Source organism: Lygodium microphyllum, chromosome 25 (genome assembly GCF_053477565.2).
Source record: "Lygodium microphyllum isolate KBCC chromosome 25, Lygodium_microphyllum_v1.1.10, whole genome shotgun sequence".
Classification (NCBI taxonomy): Eukaryota; Viridiplantae; Streptophyta; class Polypodiopsida; order Schizaeales; family Lygodiaceae; genus Lygodium; species Lygodium microphyllum.
This window is the reverse complement of record NC_141159.1, coordinates 8,519,672-8,545,004: the sequence shown is the minus strand read 5'-3', so window position 1 is coordinate 8,545,004 and position 25,333 is coordinate 8,519,672. Positions and strand designations below refer to the sequence as shown.

The 25,333-nt window shown below is 40.3% G+C and overlaps 1 protein-coding gene across 3 annotated transcripts in view; it reads right to left on the bottom strand.

Moving 5' to 3' along the window:
• EMB2738 (GTP-binding family protein) overlaps window positions 1-25,333 on the bottom strand; it is an 87,282-nt gene that overhangs the window by 49,116 nt on the left and 12,833 nt on the right. For all 3 annotated transcript variants that reach the window (XM_087666483.1, XM_087666484.1, XM_087666485.1), the window contains exons 2-6: window positions 13,161-13,244; window positions 12,793-13,086; window positions 12,173-12,312; window positions 11,674-11,761; window positions 11,341-11,523 (exon numbers count right to left, since the gene is read on the bottom strand). In XM_087666483.1, coding sequence (XP_087522609.1) covers window positions 11,341-11,523; window positions 11,674-11,761; window positions 12,173-12,312; window positions 12,793-13,086; window positions 13,161-13,244 — 789 coding nt within the window. The remainder of the gene's footprint in view (window positions 1-11,340; window positions 11,524-11,673; window positions 11,762-12,172; window positions 12,313-12,792; window positions 13,087-13,160; window positions 13,245-25,333) is intronic.

Below are 25,333 nucleotides of genomic sequence, written 5' to 3'. Positions count from 1 at the left end.
AATACACAATGGGGCTGAGAAAATATCTGCGTATGTCTCCGACTTGATGACCTCGATCTCCGTTAGCCCGAGCACAGTCTGTCTCAGCCAACAAATCTCGAGATCAGAATCTGAAATCACTAAATAATGTACCAACAATGTGCTGGAGGACTGCTATATAAAGCAGAAATAAAAGGCATAAAATAAACATGTCGGCTGCATTAAATGCATTAATGCAACCGACTGCAATAAAATAATGCCTAAAAAAACTGTCCGACTGCACTGCAGGCTGCCACGTGGCACCTGCCCAGTCTGCTGACGTGGTCGTACTCTATATGTTGTCCGACTGCTGACGTGTCCTCTGTAATCTGTCTCCTGTACCAAACCCTAACTGTGCAAAAACCCTAACACAGCCTGTCCAAGGGATGACTCAAATGCTAACAATAGCCCCACTGGACTGTCCAGCAAGAGTGGCTGCAAACACAACGGTTTGTTGTGGTTTCTTAGGTGGGAGACCCTTGGCCTTAGTACAACACTCCTCATCCACATGACCCAATCTATGGTAGTGTGTACAAAACCTATTCTTTTTAGTTTGTTGCTCCCAGATGGGTTTAGTTTCTATGGTTATGTCTAAGAAAGTTGTAACACCCTTGTTTTGAGTTGCCTTCGCATCTTGAGAGTTCTTGCCACCTATGGTTTTTCCTTGCAAAGAAAAGGCAACTAAACCCCTTTCTGAATAAGAATGTGGGAGGACTTCTTGTGAACTTAATCATGTAGCCTCACATAACGCAAGAACTGACATTCAAACTCATAGAAGAATAGCAATTGAGGCATAGAAACAGGGAACGCCCGTTCCAGGCCTTAGGAACGGATTAACGCGTTCCGGCATGTGTCTATGAGCGAAATGCCCATGGAACATTCCTGCCCATTCCCAGCCCCGTTCCTGCCCGTTCCGAGCCGTTCCAGCAGTCGTTCCCTATTTGGAACGGCCATTCCCTGGAACCCGCCTGCTCCCACCTCTGTCACCTGCTCCCCCTGCCTCACCCGCTTGCTCCTCCCTGCCTCGCCTGGGCCCTACCTGCTCCCACCTCTTCCTGCCCGCCTGAGTGACTGAATGGGTGAGACACGCACACACAAGATAGATACACATACACACACATATATACAAACATGTGTGCATGTGTGGGTGTGTGTGACATATGATTACTAATCATGTTGCTACTAATTGTGTTGTTGTTCCCCCCCCTAAAAAGCATAATCCATTAGGTCACTAAATTGGCACGTCGAACATGACCTTTTCAATGCCTACCATACTACTATCCATAATCTAGTTGTCCCGTATTGTACCTAGCATATCATGCCACCCTTCTCACTTCCACCATGCTACTAGATAAACCAATTTGCAATCTTCTAACTAACTTAATCTCTCTCTCTCTCTCTCTCTCTCTCTCTCTCTCTCTCTCTCTCTCTCTCTCTCTCTCTCTCTCTCTCTCTCTCTCTCTCTCTCTCTCTCTCTCTCTCTCTATATATATATATATATATATATATATATATATATATATGCCGTTCCCGTTCCCTAAGTTTAGGCGTTCCCCGTCCCATTCCCGTTCCTGTTCCCCGTTCCTGGTAACTATGAATTGAGGCAACGGGATGATGTGCTGGATGAAGTGGAAATACTTTTCATGAAGCTTGTTCAAAAATAATGTAACTTGATCATCATCTAACTTCAAAAATAATGTAACTTGATCATCATCTAACTTCAATGAGCCAGTAGTGGCAAACTCAGCAAGTAACCGCCTATATTTGGCCACCTTGACTTTCAAATCATCCCCTTCCTTAATGCAAAACTCATGAATCTTAAAGTTGAGACTAATATGTCGAGTGTAGAAATGTGCCACATAAGGATCAAAGAGATGACTCCCACACTTAGACACGAGGGGAGAATAATGTAACTATGAGTGGAACTCAAAAGCAACCCTTGTATTAGTTCAATATTGGCTGTGGCATTACGAGCTCTCCAATGACAAATGTGATCAAGGTGAGCCAGCCAGGGCCGGCATAAGCTCTAGACCAACAACTAGATCCCAAAGACCCTCAGATTCAAGAACTTGTTGCATGAAGTTCAACCAAGTGGCGAAATTCAACCTTAAAATGAGTCTTATTCATGAAGGCATTCTTGGCCATAGCAATAAGAGTAGTGGTGCTATAGGATGGGAAAGGTGGGTAGGGTGGAGAAGTAGAGTAACTTGGAAATTGATCCTAGAGTGCCTACCATGCATGCATAAAGTGTACACAATGGTTCCAAAAGTGAAAAAGGATTAACTAGACATCGGCATGGGCATGGTGATCATATGAGTAGCCCATGGAGAAGAGATAGGGACATGTGGGGCAAAGTATGAAAATCCCTTTGTGGAAGTGACCTATGGACTGTGTAACAATGCACCATAAGCAGAGGTAAATCCCTGCATCTGAGAGGCTAAGAGATGAGGAGGTGAGCATGTGAGGAAAGTGAGGGAAAATCCAGCCATTTTCGTTAATCAGTCACCCATAATCCAAATTGCATCATAGGCTCAATTCGTGAAGGATAATCAACTACAAAATCCTTAGAAATGCTACTCCACTTTCTATCAAGATTTTGTAAAGGATGCAATATCCCCACTTGTTTTTTGTGCCATTCAGCTTTATCAAGCTAACATTGCGGGCACATGCACATAAGACTCAACCATAGCCTTAATGTGCGGCCAATAAAAGAAGCAAGTAACATAAGGCCAAATTCTATTGTATGCAAAAGTATCAAACGCTTGACATGTCATGACACACATACAAAGTTTTCTTACAGATATCCTGATCATCAAGCACCTAGACTTTGCCTTGTTTTGAAAGTAATCCATTCAGAATGGAAATACTTTTCTGCCATCTTTCTCTAAGTAGCTAGCTTTTGGGCATTCAGACTGCCAAAGCTTCTTGGGCTACTAATTCCCTCTTGAACTAGTTGCCAAATCTTACCAAAGTGAAGATCATTCTAGGAATGCCCTTTGAGAGAAAGATAGAAATTAATCGAAATTTTGAATAAGGACAAGGTATTAACTTTGGAAATCCAAATAAGGGCATTCACAGTCTTATTAGTTGCATCCTTGCGATAACAAATCTCAAAGTTGAATTTCTACATAAGCTCCATCCATCTCACCTTGTGACCATGGAGATCCAGCTAATCACAAAGGTATTTGAAGAAATGGTAGCCAATCCAAATCATAAACAGACGTCATACAAATAATGACACCATAGTTTAAGCGCATGGATGACGGCCAACAATTCCTTCTCTTAGGTGGTATAATGTGTTTGGGCATCGGTGAGCTTACGACTCTCAAATCTGATGGGTTGGCTATCCTAACAAAGAACAGCATCCATAGCATAGTCACTCATATCCATATGAACCTCCAAAAGTTTTATTCGAATCAATAATCTACAATATTGGTGCAATGATAACCAATTGTTTCAATGTTTAAAAACATTGATTGAGCTCGCTAGTCCAAACAACTGGCAGACCAATGTGTTTTTTCTTGCTCTGAATGCCCTTAAGTAAACGTGTTAAGGGTTTCAACAATGTGAGCATAGTCCTTAATGAACTTCCGAAAAATCCACTAACCCAAAAAAAACTTTACTTGCCTTATGTTCCTTGGAATGGGCCAATTGAGCAATACTTGAATCTTTTCAAGTTTAATCAAAATGCCATTAATCGGGATGACATATCCAAGATACAACATTACTTTACATTGTAAATCAAATGATTGAACTTTTTCAATGAAACAAACATAAGAAAAACTATCTCGATCACAAAAACATCTACTAAATCCCAAAACCGACATCGTATATATATTAGTTTCGGTGATACCTAAGGGTGCACAACCCTCAATCACATGATAGCAACCACCAAGTTCAAAAGACTATACATCAGTTTTATAGCCGATGTACAAAGAGGAATATATATCAAAAAACATAGCATGCCAAGAATAGCATCAACATGGTCAAGGCTCATTAATCAGAAGTCCAAGAGCTCATGGTACTCCTAGATCAAAAGATCCAAGCTCGACACCATCTAATCCCAACAATCCACAATGGAGCCCTCCGCATAATGGACAATGGACATGACAAGCTTAGTCAATAGATTCTGTATGGTCCTGTAATTTTAACACCAATTGAGAAGAAAGAAAAAGGTGAGTAGAGCCATTATCGAACAAAACTATTAACTTCTATGCCATTAATACACTTAGTGACCTTTAAAAGGTCGTATGGGTTAAATATACTTTTACTTATGAAGCAACTACTCACATTAACAAAACAATCTTCCAATAAAATTTCAAAAGAAATATCTGGAGCCTATATAGTATTTACCAAAGCCCTTGAAGTAAACTCCACCTTATTCTGAAACTACTCTCTATCACCGCAAAAGTGCCCCATATGATGGCAAGTAAAGCAACAACCCTCTAGAGTGATTCTCACAACGAGTTACTTCATGCTTACCGTCTTTTTTCTTGCACAACTCCGAAGGCGACTAATAAGTTACTACCAAGGTAGAATGTTTCTTTGCTTAAAGGTGGAGATAGCTCGATGGGAACCACCCCTCAACCGGCTACCCCTACTTGCAGCCAAAGTCTTTGGCATACCCGTAGTTGTCGGATTGTGAATCACCTCATGCTAGTAGTCCAACGGCAATCCAAAAAGATAAATGCATGTAGAGTAACAGCTAAGGATCATTCAAAGCCTTTGTTTTGTGAAGAAGATCTTGAAATTCCTATGAATATGTATCCAAGAACTTCTTCCCCATGTTGATCTCAAACAATTTACAAATATTTCCAATCCAATCATTGGTTACGAAATGCTTCCAAAAAACGGATTAAAAATCTACTCATGCTTCCACCTTGGGATGTAACCCTGCCCACCAAGCATACGCCTTCCGTTGTAACATGATTTATATCTCTCCAATACGTTGAGTATTAATGACTTGTCCATTTGGCCAGCCATGAGTCGATGTTAGTCTCGTCACATTCCTTCTTCTTTCCTTTAAAGGGATCAAGCTAGAATCAAAGACACAACGTCCACATGACTAAGGGCACGAATGGAAAATAAGGAATATGCATCTTAGTCAATTGCTATTGCATGTCTTTGATTTGAGCTTGGAGAATCACCACTGGCAACAAATTTCATAGAAGAAGACCCTTGAGATGCTACCCATGCATGTGTTCGGATTTGGGAGAAGCAGGACAGGCATCCTCCACGTATTGAGATTCAATATGAGTGGGTCTATCAAAAGGAGATACTCCATACGAAGTCATGGTGTCGATAAGAAAAACAAGCATAGAGAACGAAGAAACTTTGGAGAGATAGAGAGAAATAAGAATTTAGAGGTTACGGAGTGCGAGAGAGGAGAGTAAAGTATAACAAAGGCAATCTCCATTTCAGGCAGAACTATGCCCTTTTTTTCAAACGAGCAAGGGGGCAATTTCTTTACTACAAAGGTTTGGAAAAGGCATATCAAAAGAAACGAGTATGCCATCTCAATCTTCCAAACAGCCCCTTCTCTCCTTTGACCACATGGATCCTACAAGTCAGCCCAAAAAAAAGACATGAGAAAAAGAGGGGATGAGAAGCAACCGTCGAGCCACATAGCAGTCTGGACCATCTCCAACTCGATAGCCGTGCCACACAGCAAGCACATGGCAATCAGCTCATCGTTTCCTCTACGGCCGTCTCAACTATCACACACACACCATGCTGGGGACCTTGAGGCGCATGGGGGACGGTCAACTAGTGAGAAGACAATCATGGGGGACAGTAACGAGAAGCTGGGGACCTTGAGGCGCATGCGCGGCACCCGCAGCACCGAAAAAGGAAGACGGAGGGCGAGAGCGAAGGGATCCATGGCCTCTACCTCTCTCTTTCTCTACCTTGCTTTGTGTTTCTCTCTAAGAAATAGGGTTCCAAGCTTGCAACACAGAGACACTAATTCCCGGCCTCTGTGTGTGTGTGTGTGTGTGTGTGTGTGTGTGTGTGTGTACAGAGAGAGATTTTTTATGTCTCCCCGATATCAGCTTATCTGATGTATTCAAACTTGGCATTAAATCAACATTAACAACGATATTAACATAAAATTAACAACATTATCATAAACATTAAATGCTAAGAACAATATAACATTTGGTGTTAAATTAACATTAAAATTAATAATAATGTTAACATCAAGTCTTAAATCAACTGTCAAGAGAGAAACTCAGATGTCCCTACCAGTCGAGGTTTTAGCTACTAATGACGATCTGTCATAGCCTTGGAGTGGCAACTCCTCACCCTCCCTCATCAATACTACAAAAAACCCCTATACACATACATAACCCCACCACAAAAACCTGAACACAAGTACCAAACAGGAACCATAGCTTATCATACCCACCACCCGTAGCAATGCATGCTCCTCCCACTCTAGCAATGTCCCATACCACTCTAAATGAGATAAAAGTGTACTTGTCAAGTATGAACCATCACAATTCCATGAGCAAAAGTGGTTTTGTGCATGTCATTGGATCTCGTACCAAATTGCAGGTTGGCACTCTAATGCCAACGAAACACGTCCCAAGGATCCCAACCTACATACGAGATACAATGCAAGCCATGTTCACAAATATAAGGGACTCAACATTAGACTCACCTCCCTATCATAGGGCCAAAGGGGCCAAGCTTGGAAACTAGCAACACTCCAAGTCACGACTACATCCCAAGGACTAACTTCTAATACCACCAATCCACAACATCCTAGTATACGGACCCATTGGCCAACATACCTAGAGTCCAAGAGTGGTGATCACACAATAATGTGCACAATAGGGCCTTGAGTCCTATAAATAGTACTCCACTACCCGAGGTATCCTTACTGCATTTGCACTAAGTCACTTCATGACCAATGTGACCAATGCTACTAGCACCCATCCAAATGTCCAAGGATATAACACTCAACCGACCCCCCAAAACCTTTCCCCTAGCTTGCATAGGAAAGTTTGTCACTCTACACCCTTCTAATTGAATTTTCAGCCATTTTAATTATGCACATCCCATCTACCAACAAGTACCCTTGTGCTGCCTGGTGGTGTTGTGTTAGACTTTCCTCTCATGCACTTTACACCTCTATCCTCAACCACTAAGATGTAGGGTATCCATCCCATGCTTCTAATGCACCTATTTCTCCTCCTTGGGATACTAAGATAGTAACAATGCCTATCTCCAATCAGCCTCTTTACACTATTGAACCACATGGTGAGCACTTCTAAGCAAATCCCCAAGTATACTTCTCTCCCTACCTCTACTCCACTCCCTACCCCTACCATCCCTAATCAATTGCAACAGCCAAGAATGCTTGGAGTGATAAGACTCATTTTAACATGACGATCTTCAAGACCTCATTGAAGCTCATGTGTTAAGTGATTGAGCCCCAAGGCCTTTGCGAACTAGTCTTAGGTCTAAAGGCTATGCCCAATCCTCACCTTGATCTCGCCCGTCAATGGAAGGCTTGAAATATTATGACTAATGCCGAGATAATGCAAGGGTTCTAACATTATCTCAATTATAACATTGTCTCCTTGCATCAGATCATTGGAGACATCTTATCAACCACTATATAAGGAGGGATTGAACGCAATGTTTCAATTTCGACCATGTGCTCCAAGGTTCTCCATCAAGGAATGGAATGATTTGAAAGTCAAGTTGGCTAAATATGGCAACTACTTGCCGAGTTTGGCACCATTGCTTTATGAAGTCAAAAGATGATCATGACATCTTATTTTGAAACAAGTCGTTCCTAGTTTATTTTAATTTCATTCAATAAGTCATCTCATTGACCACTTTGCCCACCTTCTATAAGTTTGAATATCAACTACTACATTCCGCAAGGCTACATGACCAAGTCCACAAGAAGACATCTTTTCCTTTCTTGCGACTTTGGAAGGGAGACTTGTGAGACTGCACAATGGAACTGGAAGCATAAAACACAAACACATTAACATTGAATACAATGAGCGATAAAAGTAAAAAATAGAGAACTTAGAGATGATCGAGGATGGGCAATGGAATATGAAACCAGCCTTCCTTCCGTGGATGGGTAGTAAATCCTTAATTACAGCTTAATTACAGCAGCAAACAATAAATGCAAATCTGAAAATACAAATTACCTACTGATCTTGGACAATGCACACTCGATTGGCCCCAAAATTGGCACTCCTTTCGGTATTTCTTTAGCTTTATTGAAGAAGAAGTTGATTTACAATGGGATTCTCCCGATCCCCTTTGCAATCCAAACTCCCCTTGCTGTCCAAAGTGACGAGCAAGTCTTCAATCTATTTTGCCCCTTGATTCAAGCATTTAATTGGCCTTCACCCACTTCATAGACGATGGAAATGCCCCAAATTCAATGGCTGGGTAGTCCTCCACCTGAATTTAGCTGAAATTCACCTTCAGCCCCGAAAAATCCAAGTCTTGAAGCTTCCAATTTCTGACACGCTTCCCGAGGCTACTGCTAAACCCTAATTTCTACTGTAAATTAGGATCTATAGCAGAGAAATTTGCAATTTCTCAGCCTTGAAGGGTCCAAATGCTGAGATCATCGGAGCAAGGCTGTGAAATGGCTGGGAGATGAGGCAGAAAGCTGTAGAGAAAGAAATTTCAGAGTTTTGTCGCAAAGAATGACTAAAAATGAGTCAAATGCAACTGTTGCCCTACCACAATAGCATTAAATGCACTAAGACATCCAAATCAGCTGTCACCTTGTACCTAGTTGCAATCGTCCAGCTGTGGAGAATCCGAATCTGCAATTGCCTCCTCAAAACTCACTCGTGGCTAGCTGCAATGGCTGAAATATACTGGCCATGGCTGCTCACAACTCTCCCATATTTGTTATAGCAAAAATCATCTCGTTTTTCCTCTTCTTCAACCTTTTACCAACCTATATGGGGAATTTTGCCAAGTGGCAGCCTTCCCAAATGGTTTTTCCAACATTATCTATCATTGAATATTAATTTTCAGTCTTTATTACTAAAAATTAATCTAATAATTATTTCGGTGCCCAGAGAAATAATCTGGCTGGCCAATAATTAAATTGGCTAGGCATCTTCCACTGCCCAGTCTCTCTATGCCATCTTTGACCATTAGATCGGCGTTAGATACCATTAAACGCCACATCTCTAGTGTCACCAAAACTGACACTTATGGCCAACAATTGACACCAAATACAACCAAGTACCTATGCAACATAACTTATAGCAACTTTTGCCTTTGACATCCCGTGATTTTCTCCGGTCCCGTCCCGGGCTCGTAAATTTACTTTAACCCCAATTGCACCTCATATGTACAACATTTACTTAATCATGTGATTAAAAATTAATCCACATGTTAAGTGAGGTTTCAAAAATACATGTCCTCATGACAGAATACATCACATAAAGCATGAGAACAAAGTACAATACCAACGTGTACACAGTCTCAATGTGACCGACAACAATACTCAATTGTCTCCCTCTCTCCACAATAAGATAATAAATGCTAAGAAGGGAGGGTAGGCTATATATATTGCACTAACAATGCCCCTATGAAGCAAGCTGGCCAGCCTATAGGTCTGACCTGCTAAATCAGGTTAGACAACCTAAAATCTGTCACCAAGCCTATCATTGTGCTGCCCAACCTACCATCCATCAAATGCAATGTGCGGCCCAACCACGAAGCATTGCATCACACCCATGATATATACATAGCTAGTACACTCTCTCAAATCATGGGTGATCAATAAACAAAATATGGAATGATGACAAGACCATAGTACATACAACGACAACAATAGATAAATCATGGATACCCAGCCTTCATTGACCATGCTAGTATTGTAGGTGACTTGGAAAAGTCACTAAAGCCAATGTTAATCATGCTCAAACCATGATCAAAGAAAGTAGGAATAGTAAAATCCGTTTGCATGTCATCAATAGCCCTACAAAAACACATCATGACCATGGATTCCCTTCCTTGCACCATCCGACTATGTAGTTGATATGGACCATATACTATGGGCTAGAGGCTTATCCCTTTGGGACCATTGCAACGTTTACCAAGTTCACTTCCAGTGCCTCATTATAGGCTTCACAGTTACAAGGCTACCCATTGTAGGAAGCCTTCCTTAGCACATTAAAGGAGATTTGATATACAGTCATCAACTATTGTTATGTGATTTGATGTCTATCGGCTCTTGTCCTCGAGAGATGAAAAGTAGTGGTGAGTTATGATGTCCTCTCATCGACCTATTCAACCTCACTCTTTTCTAGAGGCTCCTATAAATAGAGATTATTCAGTTGGAGTCCCACCTCTTGCCATAAAGGTTACACTTTTATTTGCACTGTTACCTTCTTTTCTTCCCGTTACCTCTTCATTGACAATATTTACCATCAGTTGGAATGGGGGTGTTGTCAAGATGATGTGATTGTGTAGAAGGGGCTTTCATCTTCTTCAAGTATTCTATCCTTTGGAGGCCCATGAGAAGACATTTTTGGATGGTTTAAGTTTCTAGAGACCTCTAGACTCATGTGAGAGTTTTAGGTATTGTGCCTTCTAGGCTCTATCTATGATGGTGCTTCTTGATCTCAAAGGATCACACAAGAACTATGCTTGTTTCTAGGAGAAGTATGAGCCTTGTTGCATTCACTCTACCACAAGACAATTGGAGGTATTTATTGCAAGATGATCTTGATTCCCTTGCAAGAGGTGATTAACTACTTGTTTTGAAGTTATACTTGGGTTTTTTTCCCAGACCTCATTTTCCTAAGATCTTCTGTCTTGAGGGTTCCAAACATAGAAATTGGAAATTACACTTCTTTCTTGACTTTGGTTCCTTTGAAGCTCTTGGTGCAAAGGAGGTTAGTCATTGCCTTTGACTATCGGAAGCTTTGCGGCCTACTCTCATGGCTTAGTAACACCTAACCAAGCTATTCACCACCCTCGTATGGAGATTATTTCTCTTGCTATGCATGGAGATTTGGAGGGGGTACCAGAGACAAGTTTACATCTTGAGGACTTACAATAAGTTGCTTTGGAGCTTCTTTATAGAGTTTCCTTCATGCTAGTTATCTTTCAGAGATAAGAGTGCAGGTGATCACGTCTTCTCGAGCCCGGTTTCTATACTTCTGCATTCAGGTGTATCAGATTGGCCATACTCAGTGCCACAAACTTCAATGTGAGGTTCAAGAGTGTTGACAAACTGTTCATATCGATTAATGCTATGATTCCAAATTGTTCGTTTTTCATTTCAGGTATAGCACAACAGATGAAACTATGTATTACCTTTCCATCCGGTCCGGTAATATCAGTATCGATGGCGTCCCGAGTAGTTCCACTGATGGGACTCACAATTGCTCTCTCCTTTCCTACCAATGCATTCAAGATACTGCTCTTTCCAACATTGGGCTTCCCGACAATGGCTATAGCAGGTATTCTGTCTGCATCTTCACTTGTGACTTGTTCAGCCTAATCTTGACAAAAGATGCATGCCAGTCAATGTAGGCACCTTCCTCCTTAAAATGCAGCAGTTTCAACTATGTTAACAGTGCAACAACAGCAATAAAACTGTCACATTCAATTTCACAGCTTTATGAAGCAAAGAAAATTATGTAATACCTCAGCTGATGATAACCTGGAGCAAACAAGGTCAAGCAAGTCCCCTGTACCCGTTCCAGAAATTGCAGATACAGCTATTGGTTCAAATCTAAACAAGAAGATACCAAAGACGAAAAATTAGGTTTCTGAGCTGCTTCCTTAGCTATTTTAAACTGCTTAGTTTCATGAAGTGCCCTGGCTGTTTATGCCTGATTTCAACTTCATCTATAGATAAGAATCCACTTTTGCTAGCTGTTCAAAGTGTTCAATTTGAATAGTATAGAGGAAATGCAATTTACAGTGTTTTCTTCCTTCTCACAAAACTAAATTTTTAAGATGATGATAGTGATTATGTAACACAATGAGCTTGTGTTTCAGTGAATCTACATAAAAAATTACAATGAAAGAAATAAAGCATATAACTTGTTTAGATCTCAAGTGCCAAAATCTAGAGTTTTCATCACTCACTTTACTTGTTCAGATGAGGTTTTAGTATAAGCTAAATAACTAAAATACTTACCCCAGTGACCAAAATTCTGTGGCTTGTGTCAAACCTTTGGTTGGTGATTCACATTTATTAACAGCTAAAATGATGTTTTTGTTTGAATGTTTTCTCCGCAACCAGTCTGCAATATCCACATCTACAGCCATCATACCTGCCTGCAGGACCATCCAACTAATAATGTATCCATGAAACTGCACACACTACACCTTCAGAACCCCACTGCTATTTTAGGCAGAGAAATAGGCTACTTCCCTAAGCAACAAACTATCTGCAGACATGTGCTTACTTTATGGCAGATTCAGACTCCCCTCACAGACAAGTAGAAGGTTCAACTGGCTTGACCCATTCAGATTTGCTGAATGAACAGACATGGCAAATCACATCTCAAAGACAAACACAATGACATCATGGGGACTAAGATAGCTTACATTTGATTGTTTCCAGGTACAAGAAGTTACATAATGGCAAAACATTCAGGACAATCAATTGTTATTTTACCATGAGAGAGAGTCCTTGAATAGGAAAGACCCCTTTCAAGCCCCATTTGTGCCGCTTGATGTCAAGCATCCCAACCTCCCACTGGCACTTTCAAACTTGGATATAATTTGGAGATATGAGAATTTCACATACAGTACCTGGCCATCGACCACAAAGATGATTGCTGATGCATCCTCAACTGCAATAGCAGCCTGTTGTTCTATCATAGAAGGCAAATCTGCAAGTCTTGCTTCTTGTACAGCTTTCCTGTGTGCATTTTGCCCTCCACCACTTGTTATTGCTATCCCATCTGTACCAAGACTTCCAGATTTTGGAACTGTCACAACACCTCCTGTGTCCACTAGCATAAACTCTTGAAGACCCCAAACACCTCTTGAGTATAGTCGATCCCTTGTAACACCCGGCTCATCATTCACTATTGCAAGTTCCCCCTGACAGGAAAACAAATAAGTCAAAACATTTTGCACTTGTATTAATAGACAATAATTAGTCTGAAGAGTCTTACACCAATAAGTCTATTGAAAAGAGCTGACTTCCCAACATTTGGTCTGCCTACAATTGCAATCTTCGGAAGTAGATGATCTGGTACCTGTATCCATTATAGCCTCAGTGAATGTCAAAACTGCTCAATAGTGTGCTTAAAAGCAAAGGATTTTCAGCCTTTCTTGAAGATGAGAAGTAACAAAGGATAAAAGTGCACAATTTGTAAACGTAGTGAAGACAGCTAGACTAACAAAAACTGGATTCATATTTGCTGAGTGGAATGTGATAGTCTTCACATACTACACTTCATCTTGTCAGTTTTCTACATCATAGGCATTCAGATTTCAGAGTAGAATCTTGCTATTTACTGTTCATCCTTAAGATATTTGTCCATACAAGTATATCTTTGCAAGGTTTTCTTGTTATAAATGTGATCCCCACTTTCTATTGAGCTATAATTGCATTAGCTTCTTTAAAACAGTCCCAAATCATGCTTACACAATCCTAGTGAGTTTCTATGTTCCACATGCAAACCCTAATTTGGGAGGCCCCAAACTTTCTATAAATAGACAGCCTGCCCTCCATTCAACCCAATCTCATTTGTGCAATTTGCAGGTGCTGAAGCTTTGCTATCCACACCCCGTTCACAAAGGATATCTCAGCCGGTCTTAAGACTGCTGTCCATCTACTGGTGCCTGCTATTCAGCCTTCCCTTGCTGTTTCGAAGTCCACACAGCTTAGCAACTACTGCTCACACACTAGCAACTGCTGTTTCAGCCTAGCGACTGATATCCTATCAATGTTTACCCTGTTTCACACATCCCAGAGCTACCAAACAGCCATAAATGCTGCCGCCCTGATCTGTCCACACCTGCAACAGCTGCATTTTCAGTCACGGACTGATTTTCTGCAGTTAACACAGCCCTACACTGCTGCCTTTTGATCTTCTGCTGCCACCACAACTGCTATCATGTCATCAACATTTGTGTTTGTGGTTTGCTGCTCCGCCTGTATCCATCTAACACTGATCCAGCTTCTCTCCACTGTGTTTGCTACTGCCAAACACCTTCAAAGGCTGCCTTGCTGCATTTCAAGATCTATCAAAGTACAACACACTCTCCAGCTCATTATCTCTGCCCCAATCCTTGAGACACGAGAGTTTGATTATACAAAGATATATACATTCTAAAAATTCAACCTACTTATGCACATTGTACGAATTTTTCATAATCATGCCATCTTGTTGGCTATAATTGTCTATTCTGATGAATCTAGTCCACACTTCAAAGCATTAATCATTTCTGTCTACGAGTCTGCCCCTAATATGCTTGAGTTTCGATCACAAGCACCCAATCGGTTCATATAGGTGGAAGTTTATATTATCTTCCTTTTAACCCACTACATGCATCCACCATAACCTTTTTGAGCTAAAAATGCATTATAAACCAATTAGCTCCTTAAACAGCCACAAAACATGTAAATTACCCCAAGTTTCATTAAACAATGCAAGCGATTCTAGAGAGTGCCTATGTCCCATAAGCAAAATCCTAATTTGGGAGGATCCACTAATCTATAAATAGACAAGCTACAAACCATTCAATCGCATCCCTTGTCTTGTAGGGTTCAGCCATCAGCTCTCCCTCTAGTGGATGTCCAGCCCATCACAATTGCTGCTACATCATCACCAATCCCTGTCCCCCTATCCATGCTATCTAGACTCTTCTTAAGCATCATACAACTTGTGTTTACTATAGTGCAAGCCCAATTAGCATCATCTTCACTTGTCTCTACTTTTGCCCAGCTTCCTATAGCCTCCAGCGATCAGCTGCCATCATCCCAATTGCATTGTTATATTTACCAGTTCCACTCCCCAAGACTACTGCATTTTGGTTTCCAGCCTCCTACCCTTCCACTTTCGACCTCATCTTGTTAGCAATATCATCAGCTCATGAATGAGTATGGGCATGTGTGCCACTAGGCTGGGCATTTTAGGCTTATCGGGCAACCACCTTCTAGGACTTTTTTAGCATTCAACTATTTGCATTTTGCTACTGCAATCACCTTCTAGGCTGCATTGACTGCATTTCACACTGTTGCAACCTGTGTTTTCTAATTTTCCGCATTATTCTCCCGGGTAGTTCACTATATGTATACCCTCTATATCACATCCGTTCAAGGCCTATTTATAAATATCCTTATCTGTGAATTTTTTACTAATAAGACATAACCCTTTTCTATTCAATCTGTAAGTAACCCCTTTATATGGTGCCCTTTTGTATGTAAAAAAATGTGTAAAAATGGTATTTTAAAAATCCCTTATGTTGAACTCACGTGATACATACATATATTTATGACTGATCTCCCTGGGATTATTCTAAAGCTGGCAACTGCATTTAATGCTTCCTTGTCTACATTTTGACCTGTAGCATTTGTGTCTACAGTCTCTTTGGCTTCTATATGCTGGGCAACAAGGTTTTCAGCCTCTATCTATATGTGATTGGCTGATTCTTCCCCTTTTTTGCAGATTTTGTGATCCGCTACCCTTGACATTGCATGTGAGCTCCGTTTAGTGCAGTTTGTACCATGCTTTAGCTATACTATCTCTATACTTCTCTTCTTTGCTTTATTTTCTCTTCCTATCATCTCCAGATGGCTCCCCCCTCTTGTTCTACTGAGAACAAACTTCACAACCTTGATTACCTAACATGGAGTGTTGTTATGAAAGCATGGTTTGTGCAAAAGTGGTTATGGTACATTGTTTCTAGAGCTATTGAGCATCTTTAGCATCCCATTAGCTGATTTCAACGAGGACAACCATGAGGAAGTTGTGCTTACATGAGATTCCAACAATGACCATGCCTATTTTGCTCTTCTTTGTTGTATATCTAAAGAAGTTCTTTCCATTATTGTGGTAAAAAGGAACATCTGCGCAAGGATTGCAAAGAGTTAGCACGTTCGAGGAAGAAGAAGGAGAAGCAGCAACAGCATACGGACTCCTCTGCCGAATCATCTACCTCCTCCAACTCCAACTTGGATTCTCCAACCAAGGCCAAGGCTAAGGCACGAAAGGGGTCCTCTTCAAATCGAAGAAAGGGCTTGGCAGACCCTCCTACTACTACTTTCTAGTACAGGTGATATGGTCTTGTTGAAGAGAGGGAGCTGATGCCAGTGCCCACGTAATCCACCATCAGTAGCCGCTTTTAAGTATATACAAATGCCTTTGGCACTAGCCAACCTTCATTAATGCTTCCTTTAGATGAGCTCATTGTTGCACAAATCCTTTTAGGGTTTTCATTAAGTGCTTCAAGAAGAACATCCATTAAGTATGGGTCGATCCTACAATCTCCACTTCATCCATGAGATGTGTTAGAAGGTAAATTTGTATCATGAGAGTACTTCTCAAAGAAACAAACTGTCTCCACTACTTCTTGCCTTGTGGATTCAATTAAGGATGTCTTTTTCTCTTTCTACAAGATCCACTACACTAAATTTGATAACTTATAAATTGTTGAGTATATCTCTAGAGTGAGATACCCTATGATCATGATTGCTAGTATAAACTACTTGTAACGTGTCCACCTATCCATTTGTAGGACATGTCTTAGCAGCCCATCGGGAAAAGAGTCCAAAAAGCGCCGCCTCGCACTCCCTGGCTCACTATTGTATGTAACATTCTCATGTTTCACATATGGATTCCGTTTCTCGAGCACATTTCTGCATTCTCCTTTGCAATGTTCTTGTGTTTTCTCTTCTCTCTTTCTTCTGCCTTGTGTTCAACAGTTTATTTTAGCATTCTTCTATTCTTCCAATACTACATCCACTTTTGACACATCTCAACTCCGACTAGTGGTTACAACGCTTGAGAACCATCTTCACTGGACACCACACATCGACTGCTCCCTTAACCAGCTCCCACAAGAGCCATTGACTATTGGACAACTATGCCCTTAAGCATCCTGACCACTCTTTCCTTCATTTACAACATTCATTCATTCACTTGAGAGTTATCTTTCTTCTCTATTTGTGTTTGCATTTGGTTTTTGCATTTTCCGTTTCACGTTTAGGGTTTGCATTTATTACATTACTCTCTAAGTTATTGTGTTTTCATCGTATTCATACATTCTGTATTTTCTTCCTTAGCATATCTTCACATGGTATTAGGGACAATGCTCTTGTGAAGAGTATTCTATGGCTATCACGGAGAGCTTGGTTTTACACAAGATATGCCAATGACACATAACTGTGTCATGGGGACGTGAAATTTTTTAGTTACTTTACAAGTAACATTTGATTAATTTAATAATCAAATGTGCAAGGTTGCAAGGCACATGTGATGCACATGCAATTATTTTATGTCAGTTTGGCTCATAGACACTTAATTGGCCATTAAGTGTCAGTGATGACACTAGGGAATAGGCATTTAATAATTAATTAATGCTAGTCTAAGAGTTAATTAAGGCCGAGAACCACTTGAGGTTGCAAATGGCCTAGCCAATTCAATTGTGAATAAACACATTTAATTTTGGGAAAGGTCAAAAGAGCTGGCATTAATTAATTCTGAAAATTAATTAATTGACTAAGAATTGCTGGAAAATGGAATTAGAAAACAGCCACTTGGCAAACATGCCCATGCCATGGGGGAGAAGGCTATTTGGGACTCGTAAAGTTTCATTCTGTACATCTAGGTTGTGAGATAGAGAGAGAAGGCATTGCAGATGTCATGAGGACATGTATTTCTGAAACCTCACTCAACATGTGGATTCATTTTTAATCACATGGTTACGTAAATGTTGCACATGTGAGGTGTAACTGAGGTTAAAGTAAATTTACGAGCTCGGGACCTGAGGAAATCAGGAGATGTCAAAGACAAAAGTTGTTATAAGTTATGCCGCACATGTACTTGGTAGTCTCTAGTGCCAATTGTTGGCCTAGGTCATTCATTTGGCCATAAGTGTCAGTTGGTGACACTAGGGAAGTGACGTTTAATGGTACCTAACACCAGTCAGATGGTCAAAGATGACACACAGACACTCGGGAATGCAAGTTGCCTAGCCAATTTAATTGTTGGCCAGTTAGATTATTTTTCAGGGCACCGAAATAATTATTAGATTCATTTCTAGTATTTAAAGACTAAAAATTAATATTTAATTATGAATAATGCTGAAAAAACCATTTGGGAAGACTGCCACTTATCAAAAATGCCCGTGCAAGACTGAAAAACGTCTTTAGAGGCTGGAGAGAGGCATTTTTAGTATATTCAACCTACAAGAGAGAGGGAAGAGATACTGCTGGTCTAATTTGCAGCCATCGGAAGACCTTCTGAGGCGGCCAGGGGCAAAAGAAGACCAATTAATAGCAGCAGTAAATGACTAATTTTCTTCAGTTCTTTGCATCTACAAGCTGTTGAGATAGCGCAACAGCAGTAAATGACAGATTTTCTTCAGTTCTTCATAAAGAAAGTCTGAATTTTCTCTCTTCTTAGCATTAAATCCACCATGTCTAGCATGTCTTAGCTCATAGAGACTGCTGCTACAACCGATGCTTTGCTACGTGGGAAGGATTTGGGCTTCTTAGAGAGTGGGGAGAAGCCTAATAAGAAGTTGTTTAAGACCAAGAAAAGGGGCAGATCTGAAAATCAGCCTGAAAAGTGGCCAAAACAGCAAAGAAAGGGCTCGAAAGCATTGGCACAATGTAGGGAATTAATGGCTGCAAATTTTTATTTTTTTTAATTTTGTGAACAGGAGGGTCACATTGCAAGGGACTGTCCCAATAGGCAGCAAGCTAGAAAATCAAAAAACCGGGAGATTCTAAAGGAAAAAAGCCCAAAACATCAGTGGGATTGGTACCCGATGTTGTTAGTGATCAGCCCAATGGTGCTGCTACTAAGTTGTGTAGAGCATGGGGCAAAATTAGAAATCAACATGCACTGATTTTCTTTAATAATGGTGCACGAGCCAACTTCATCTCTGTTGACATGGCCACCCGTCTAGGCATCAGAGAGAATGAGATGGGACCCATGCGAAAAGTTGGAATGGCATGTAAAGGCCATGCAAAATCCGTCACACTGCTCATTGGAAAGCTTCGGTTGCATATACAAGGATATATGGACAGCAAAGAGTTCTTCATTGCTCCACTTGAGGGGTAGGATGTATTGCTTGGTATGCCATGGTGTCACCGTTGTTGAGAAATGTGCAATCACATCCACCATAGCCTCTGTGTAAGGAACAAACAAGGCAAAAAAACATACTGCAAATAAAGCCTTAGACTAGGTCATGTATGCATGGTTTTAAAACCATGGTTGGTGATTACCACGGTCCCTTTCCACCTTTTTGTTCTTCTTTGTCAATGGTTATGTCTCATTATGATTGTCTATTTGCTCATCAATGATCCTCCTTAGTATGCATCCTCAATATTTTAACATGGTATCAGAGCGGGTTTCAAGTTAATGAGCCGTTAGGCCACTGATTGGGTCATTCCAATTTGAATTTTTGGCTCCCTCCACTTTTCCATGAATCTCTCATCTACCTCCATAGCTACCCACCTTCATTGGAGGACTTGAATCTCTCTATCCTAGCATTATCAGCTCTTGCACTCTCTTGAAGAACTCTTCCCTAACTCAGGATACTCCTGCCCATCACTTCAAAACCCGACATTGGTGGTTCTACTCTCCAACATTGCGCCTTTACTTAGTCGCTGCCATTTTCTGCACCTTCTCTGTTCGTACAGTCCGTTCAGCTTGCACGGGCAATGATGTTGACGAATGACATAGAGCTTTTGAAGCGTGACACTTGAGCTTCTTTCTCATCAAGTTTTGTGTCAAATGGCTCACTCCTCGATCAGCTCTGAACAAAATATCAATCGCCTGTTAAAACCCTAAAGAGGGCAGCCATAGCTATCAATCTTCAAGCTCATGCTTCACTTCTTTCTCTCACTTCTTTGGCTCAAATCAAGTCACTGACTCTCTAATCTGCCCCAACACTCAGTCTTCAACAAGCATTCAAGTGATTTACCAACAAGAAGGGGAGATCTTAACAAGATTTGCAAGCATTTCAAGAAGATACAAGCACTGTGACACTCATCTAGTGCTTTTAGCACTTATGTTATCTAACACAATCAGCTTTGCCTTTGATCAAATCTGAGTTTTTTTGTGCTACTCCAGCATCAAATCAAGGAGGGGAAGACTTGCAAGACCTTGAAGATCCCAAGTTCAAAGGGCATACTAGTCACCTAATCACCTAGTATCTCTTGATACTAATCACCTAGTGCTTCTTGGCACTTACACTCAACTAAAATTTGAATTTTTGGAGCTGATTTGCTGCTGAGCTTGCAATCTCAACATGGGCAAAGGCTCACTGACAACTCGATTCAACGGTGTCAAATTCCATACATGGCAAACTAGGATCAAACTAATTCTAATGAAGAAAGGCTTGTGGTCAATCACAAGTGGTCAAGAGAAGAAACCAAGGGAAGCTGCACTTTCAGTTGTATGGGATAAAAATGATGATAAGGCTCAAGCTATTATCAAGCTCGAACTTGATGACAGCTACATCCATCATGTTGATGATTGTGAAACCTCTCACGCGACATGGGATCAATTAGAAACCCTGTTTGGAGCTCATTCAAAATCCTCCAAATATGGCTTACTAATTGAATTTTTTAGGCTTGACATGCAAAGTAATGCCTCGCTTGCAACTCATTTGAATTATATGGAAAGCTTGTTGACACAACTTGCGGGAATCAACTTGAAGATGAATGAAGACATTTGCATTGGAGTGCTTCTCAAGAGTCTTCCATTTGAGTTTGATAATGTGTCTACCACATTAATCAACATGCCAAAGCCAAAGCTTGTGGATATCAAAGCCTCTCTCCTGGAAGAGGAAAAGAATATCAAGAAGGGAGAAACAAGCATCCCAAGAGGAGACCAACAACTCCTCTATGTGAAAGGAAAGAAGAGCATAGTCTGTGACTTCTGTAAGAAAACTAGGCATATTGAGAAATTTTGCTATGCTAAGAAAAGGTCTTAAAGAGCATATCTTGCTACAGTCAAAGAAGATAAAGACAACAATGAAGAAGAAGAAGAAAAAGGAGAACACTAAGAACAAAAGGATAAGACTCACTAGTCCCTCTTTTATAGCTCATTTTCTGATAGACTTTTTTAAGTCTAAAATGTGGACTTACCTAATGTTCCCACCATAAGCTCCTATACTCCTCATATAACCTCTGCACACTACAGCCTCTACACACTTAGTGAGGCCTTGTAATAGCCTCTAGCTTTGTATGGTTGGTTTTTTCCATGTCTACACTTAGCAAGGTTCTACTCATGACAGTCTTTGTATACTCAGTGTCTTTCTTGGTTGTGATTGAGGAGAGGTGTTGATAAATGTGCAATCACATCCACTATAGCCTCTGTGTAAGGAACAAACAAGGCAAATAAATATACTACAAATAAAGCCTCAGACTAGGTCATGTATGCATGGTTTATTAAAACCATGGTTGGTGATTACCATGGTCTCTTTCCACATTTTTCCACCTACCAATACCACCTATTTTAAGGCTATAAAAGATACTCATCCCCACACTCATTCCATTAGTCATTCTCATCAATTGTACGTGCATTATGCTTGGATAATATCAGTTGTTCTTCTGTGTCAATGGTTATGCCTCATTATGATTGTCTATTTGCTCATCAGTGATCCTCCTTAGCATGCATCCTCAATATTTTAACCACCGTATGCATGTAGTGATTGATTCTCGTGCAAAAAAAATCACTATTCAGCATAAGGAAAAGGTACTCACACTTGATGTAAAATTGAAAGGTGAATCTGTCCCTGTTGTATCTACAGCTGCCATTTCTAAAGTAATGAAAAATCATCTTTCAACGTACTTGGTTTTTACTAAGGATAAAGATAATAGTGAGAATATTGGGAACATGTCTAGGTTGGAAAACGATCACATGTCATTTTTGAAAATGTATATTGATTACTTCTCTCAGTCACTTCCAAGGCAACTACTGCCTGAAAAGCCGGAAGATCATGGCATAGATCTTATACCTGGAAGTAGCCCACCTAATAAGCCAACCTACAGAGTCAGTGCAGCCCAACAGGAGGAGATTATGAGTCAAGTGCATGAATTGTTAGAAAAAGGGCTAATTCAACCCAACTCATCTCCTTTTTGTTTATTCGGTGCTTTTGGTGTAAAAAAAGGATGGTTCACGGCGTACATGCATTGATTGTCGTGCTCTAAACAAGATCACAATAGAGAATCGCTTTCCGATTCCTCGAATAGATGATGTTATGGATAGATTGCAAGGGGCAACCATATTCAACCATATGATTTAAAAAGTGGGTATCATCACATACGCATTAGACCAAAAGATGTGCCTAAGGCACCTTTCAGGACATCTTTTGGGTTGTATGAGTTTCTTGTTATGCCTTTTGGACTTATGAATACTCCTGTCACTTTTAATCGGATGATGGATCGCATCTTCAAGCCACATAGAGGATTTGTGGGCACTTTCTTTGATGACATAATTGTCTATTCAAAGAATGAGGCACAGCATACAAAACGCTTGGACATTGTGTTCAATGAATTGCGTGAGCATAGACTGGTTATCAATGATAAGAAAAGGGAATTCTTCTTGCATGAAATCAACTTTTTGGGGCATGGCATATTGTATCGGCTGATGGCATTCACATGGACCTTGTAAAGGTTAAGGCAATACAATCATGGCCACCTTTGAGAAATGTGCATGAGATCTGCAGCTTCATGGGTTTATGTTCTTACTACAAGAAGTATGTACACGGGTTTGCTGAAATTGCATCTCCATTGCATGCCTTGCAGAAGAAGGATGTGCCATTTAGATGGACAACAATGGAAATTTCAGCATTTGAAAAGTTGAAGGAAGAGATGACTTCAGATCATGTGCTTGTATTGCTCGATCTAAGGAAGTCATTCATAGTTCAATGTGATGCATGTGGTAACAGCATTGGGGCTGTTATTATGCAGGACGGCCGAGTTGTGGCTTATGAGAGCGGAATTCTTTACGGTGCAGAAAAGAATTCGCAGGTCTATGAGAAAGAGCTATTGGTTGTAATTCATGCACTGTCTATGTGGAAACATTATTTGTTGGGGGCTGATTTTACAGTGCACACAGACCATCAAACTTTGAGGTACTTTCTGACGCAGAAAAAGTTGTTAGAGAAGCATATGAGATGGGTAAATTTTCTCTCTATGTTTCATTTTTAGATTCTACATATTGATGGTAAAAAGAATGTTGTGGCTGATGCACTGTCACATACGCCACAAATTTCAGCCGTCAGCATGGTTTATCACACTAAGCCATGAAAGAGCAATATGTTGCTAATTTGGACTTTGCTAATGTTTATGATCACCTTTGCAATTGCCAAAGGCATGAACACTTTGTGCTAAGAGACGGATTTCTGATTATGCGTGGACGACTATGTGTCACAAAGCAGTTACAACCCACAGTTATCATTGAAAGTCATACTCCTCCGTATGCAGAACACGGAGGTATTGATGCCACAGTCAAGGCAGTGGAGCATTTTTTTAATTCGCCAACTTTGAGACATGATGTAGAATAGTTTGCTAAGACATGCATCATATGTCAAAAGGTTAAGCATGATAGGCAAAAGATGCCGAGTCTGTTGCAATCCTTGCCTATTCCAGATAGGCCTTGCAATGGACTTTATTTTTTAGCTTCCTAAGACATCTACAGGAAATGATGGGATATGGACAATCATTTGCAAGTTTAGTAAACGAGTCCATTTTAGTCCGGTGAGAAAAATAAATAAAGGTGGATCATATGGCACGATTGTTTTTGCAACACATCTTTAAGTATCATGATATGCCAAAGTCGATCATTAGTGATCGAGATGCTCCGATGACCAATTTATTATTTTGAAAGGGGTTGTTTGAGAATATGGATACCACACTGGATTTCTCATCATCCTTCCATTCGCAGACAAATTTTAATTATTGGCTAGTCAGATTATTTTTCAAGACACCGAAATAATTATTAGATTAATTTTTAGTATTTAAGGACTGAAAATTAATATTTAATTATAGATAATGCTGAAAAAACCATTTGGAAAGGCTACCACTGTCGAAAATGCCCATGCAAGGCTGAAAAACGTCTTTAGAAGCTAGAGATATTTAGCCTACAAAAGAGGAGGAGGAGATGTTGTTGGTCTAATTTGCAGCCATTGGAGGACCTTCTGAGGCAACCAAAGGCAAGAGAAGACCAATCGACAACAGGTGACAACATCTACAGGCTGTTGAGACAGGGAAGCAGCAATAAATGACTGATTTTCTTCAGTTCTTTGCATCTACAAGCTGTTAAGACAGAGCAACAGCAGTAAATGACTGATTTTCTTCAATTCTTCACGAAGAAAGTCTAAATTTTCTCTCTCCTCAGCACTCTCTCTCACCTCCCAACCTTTCTACAACCTTGCTCTGAAGATTACAGCATTGCAATCACCAAAGGCTGAGAAATTTCAGATTTCTCTACTGAAACCCTAATTTGCAACAGAAGAAATTAGGGTTTAGCAGCAGCCTTGGAAAGCGTACCAAAAATTGGAAGCTACCAAGACTTGGATTCAACAAGGTTGAAGCTATTTTCAATCAAATTCAAGTGGAGGGAACAACAAATCGATAAATTTGGGACATTTTCCATCTCCATCAAATCGGGTGAAAACCAATTGATTACCCAAATCAAGGGACAAATCAGATTGAAGACTTGTTGGTCATTTTGGACAGCAAAGGGAGTTGGAATACCTAAAGGAATTGGGAGAATCCCATTGTATATCAACTTCTTCTTCAATTAAGTTAAATAAATACTGAAAGGGACACCACTTTTGGGACCAACAAGGTGTCCATTGTCCAAAATTGTAAGTTATTTTGCATTTCTCAGTTTTGTAATAAATATTACTGCTCTAAGTTATAATCAAGGAATTACCACCCATCCACGCAAGGAAAGCTAGTTTCACCTGCCACTTTCAATCGGATGATGGATCACATCTTCATGCCATATAGAGAATTTCTGGGCACCTTCTTTGATGATATAATTGTCTACTCAAAGAATGAGAAAAAGCATTAAAAATTTTTGAACATTGTGTTCAATGAGCTGCATAAGCACATACTAGTCATTAATGACAAGAAAAGTGAACTCTTTTTGTA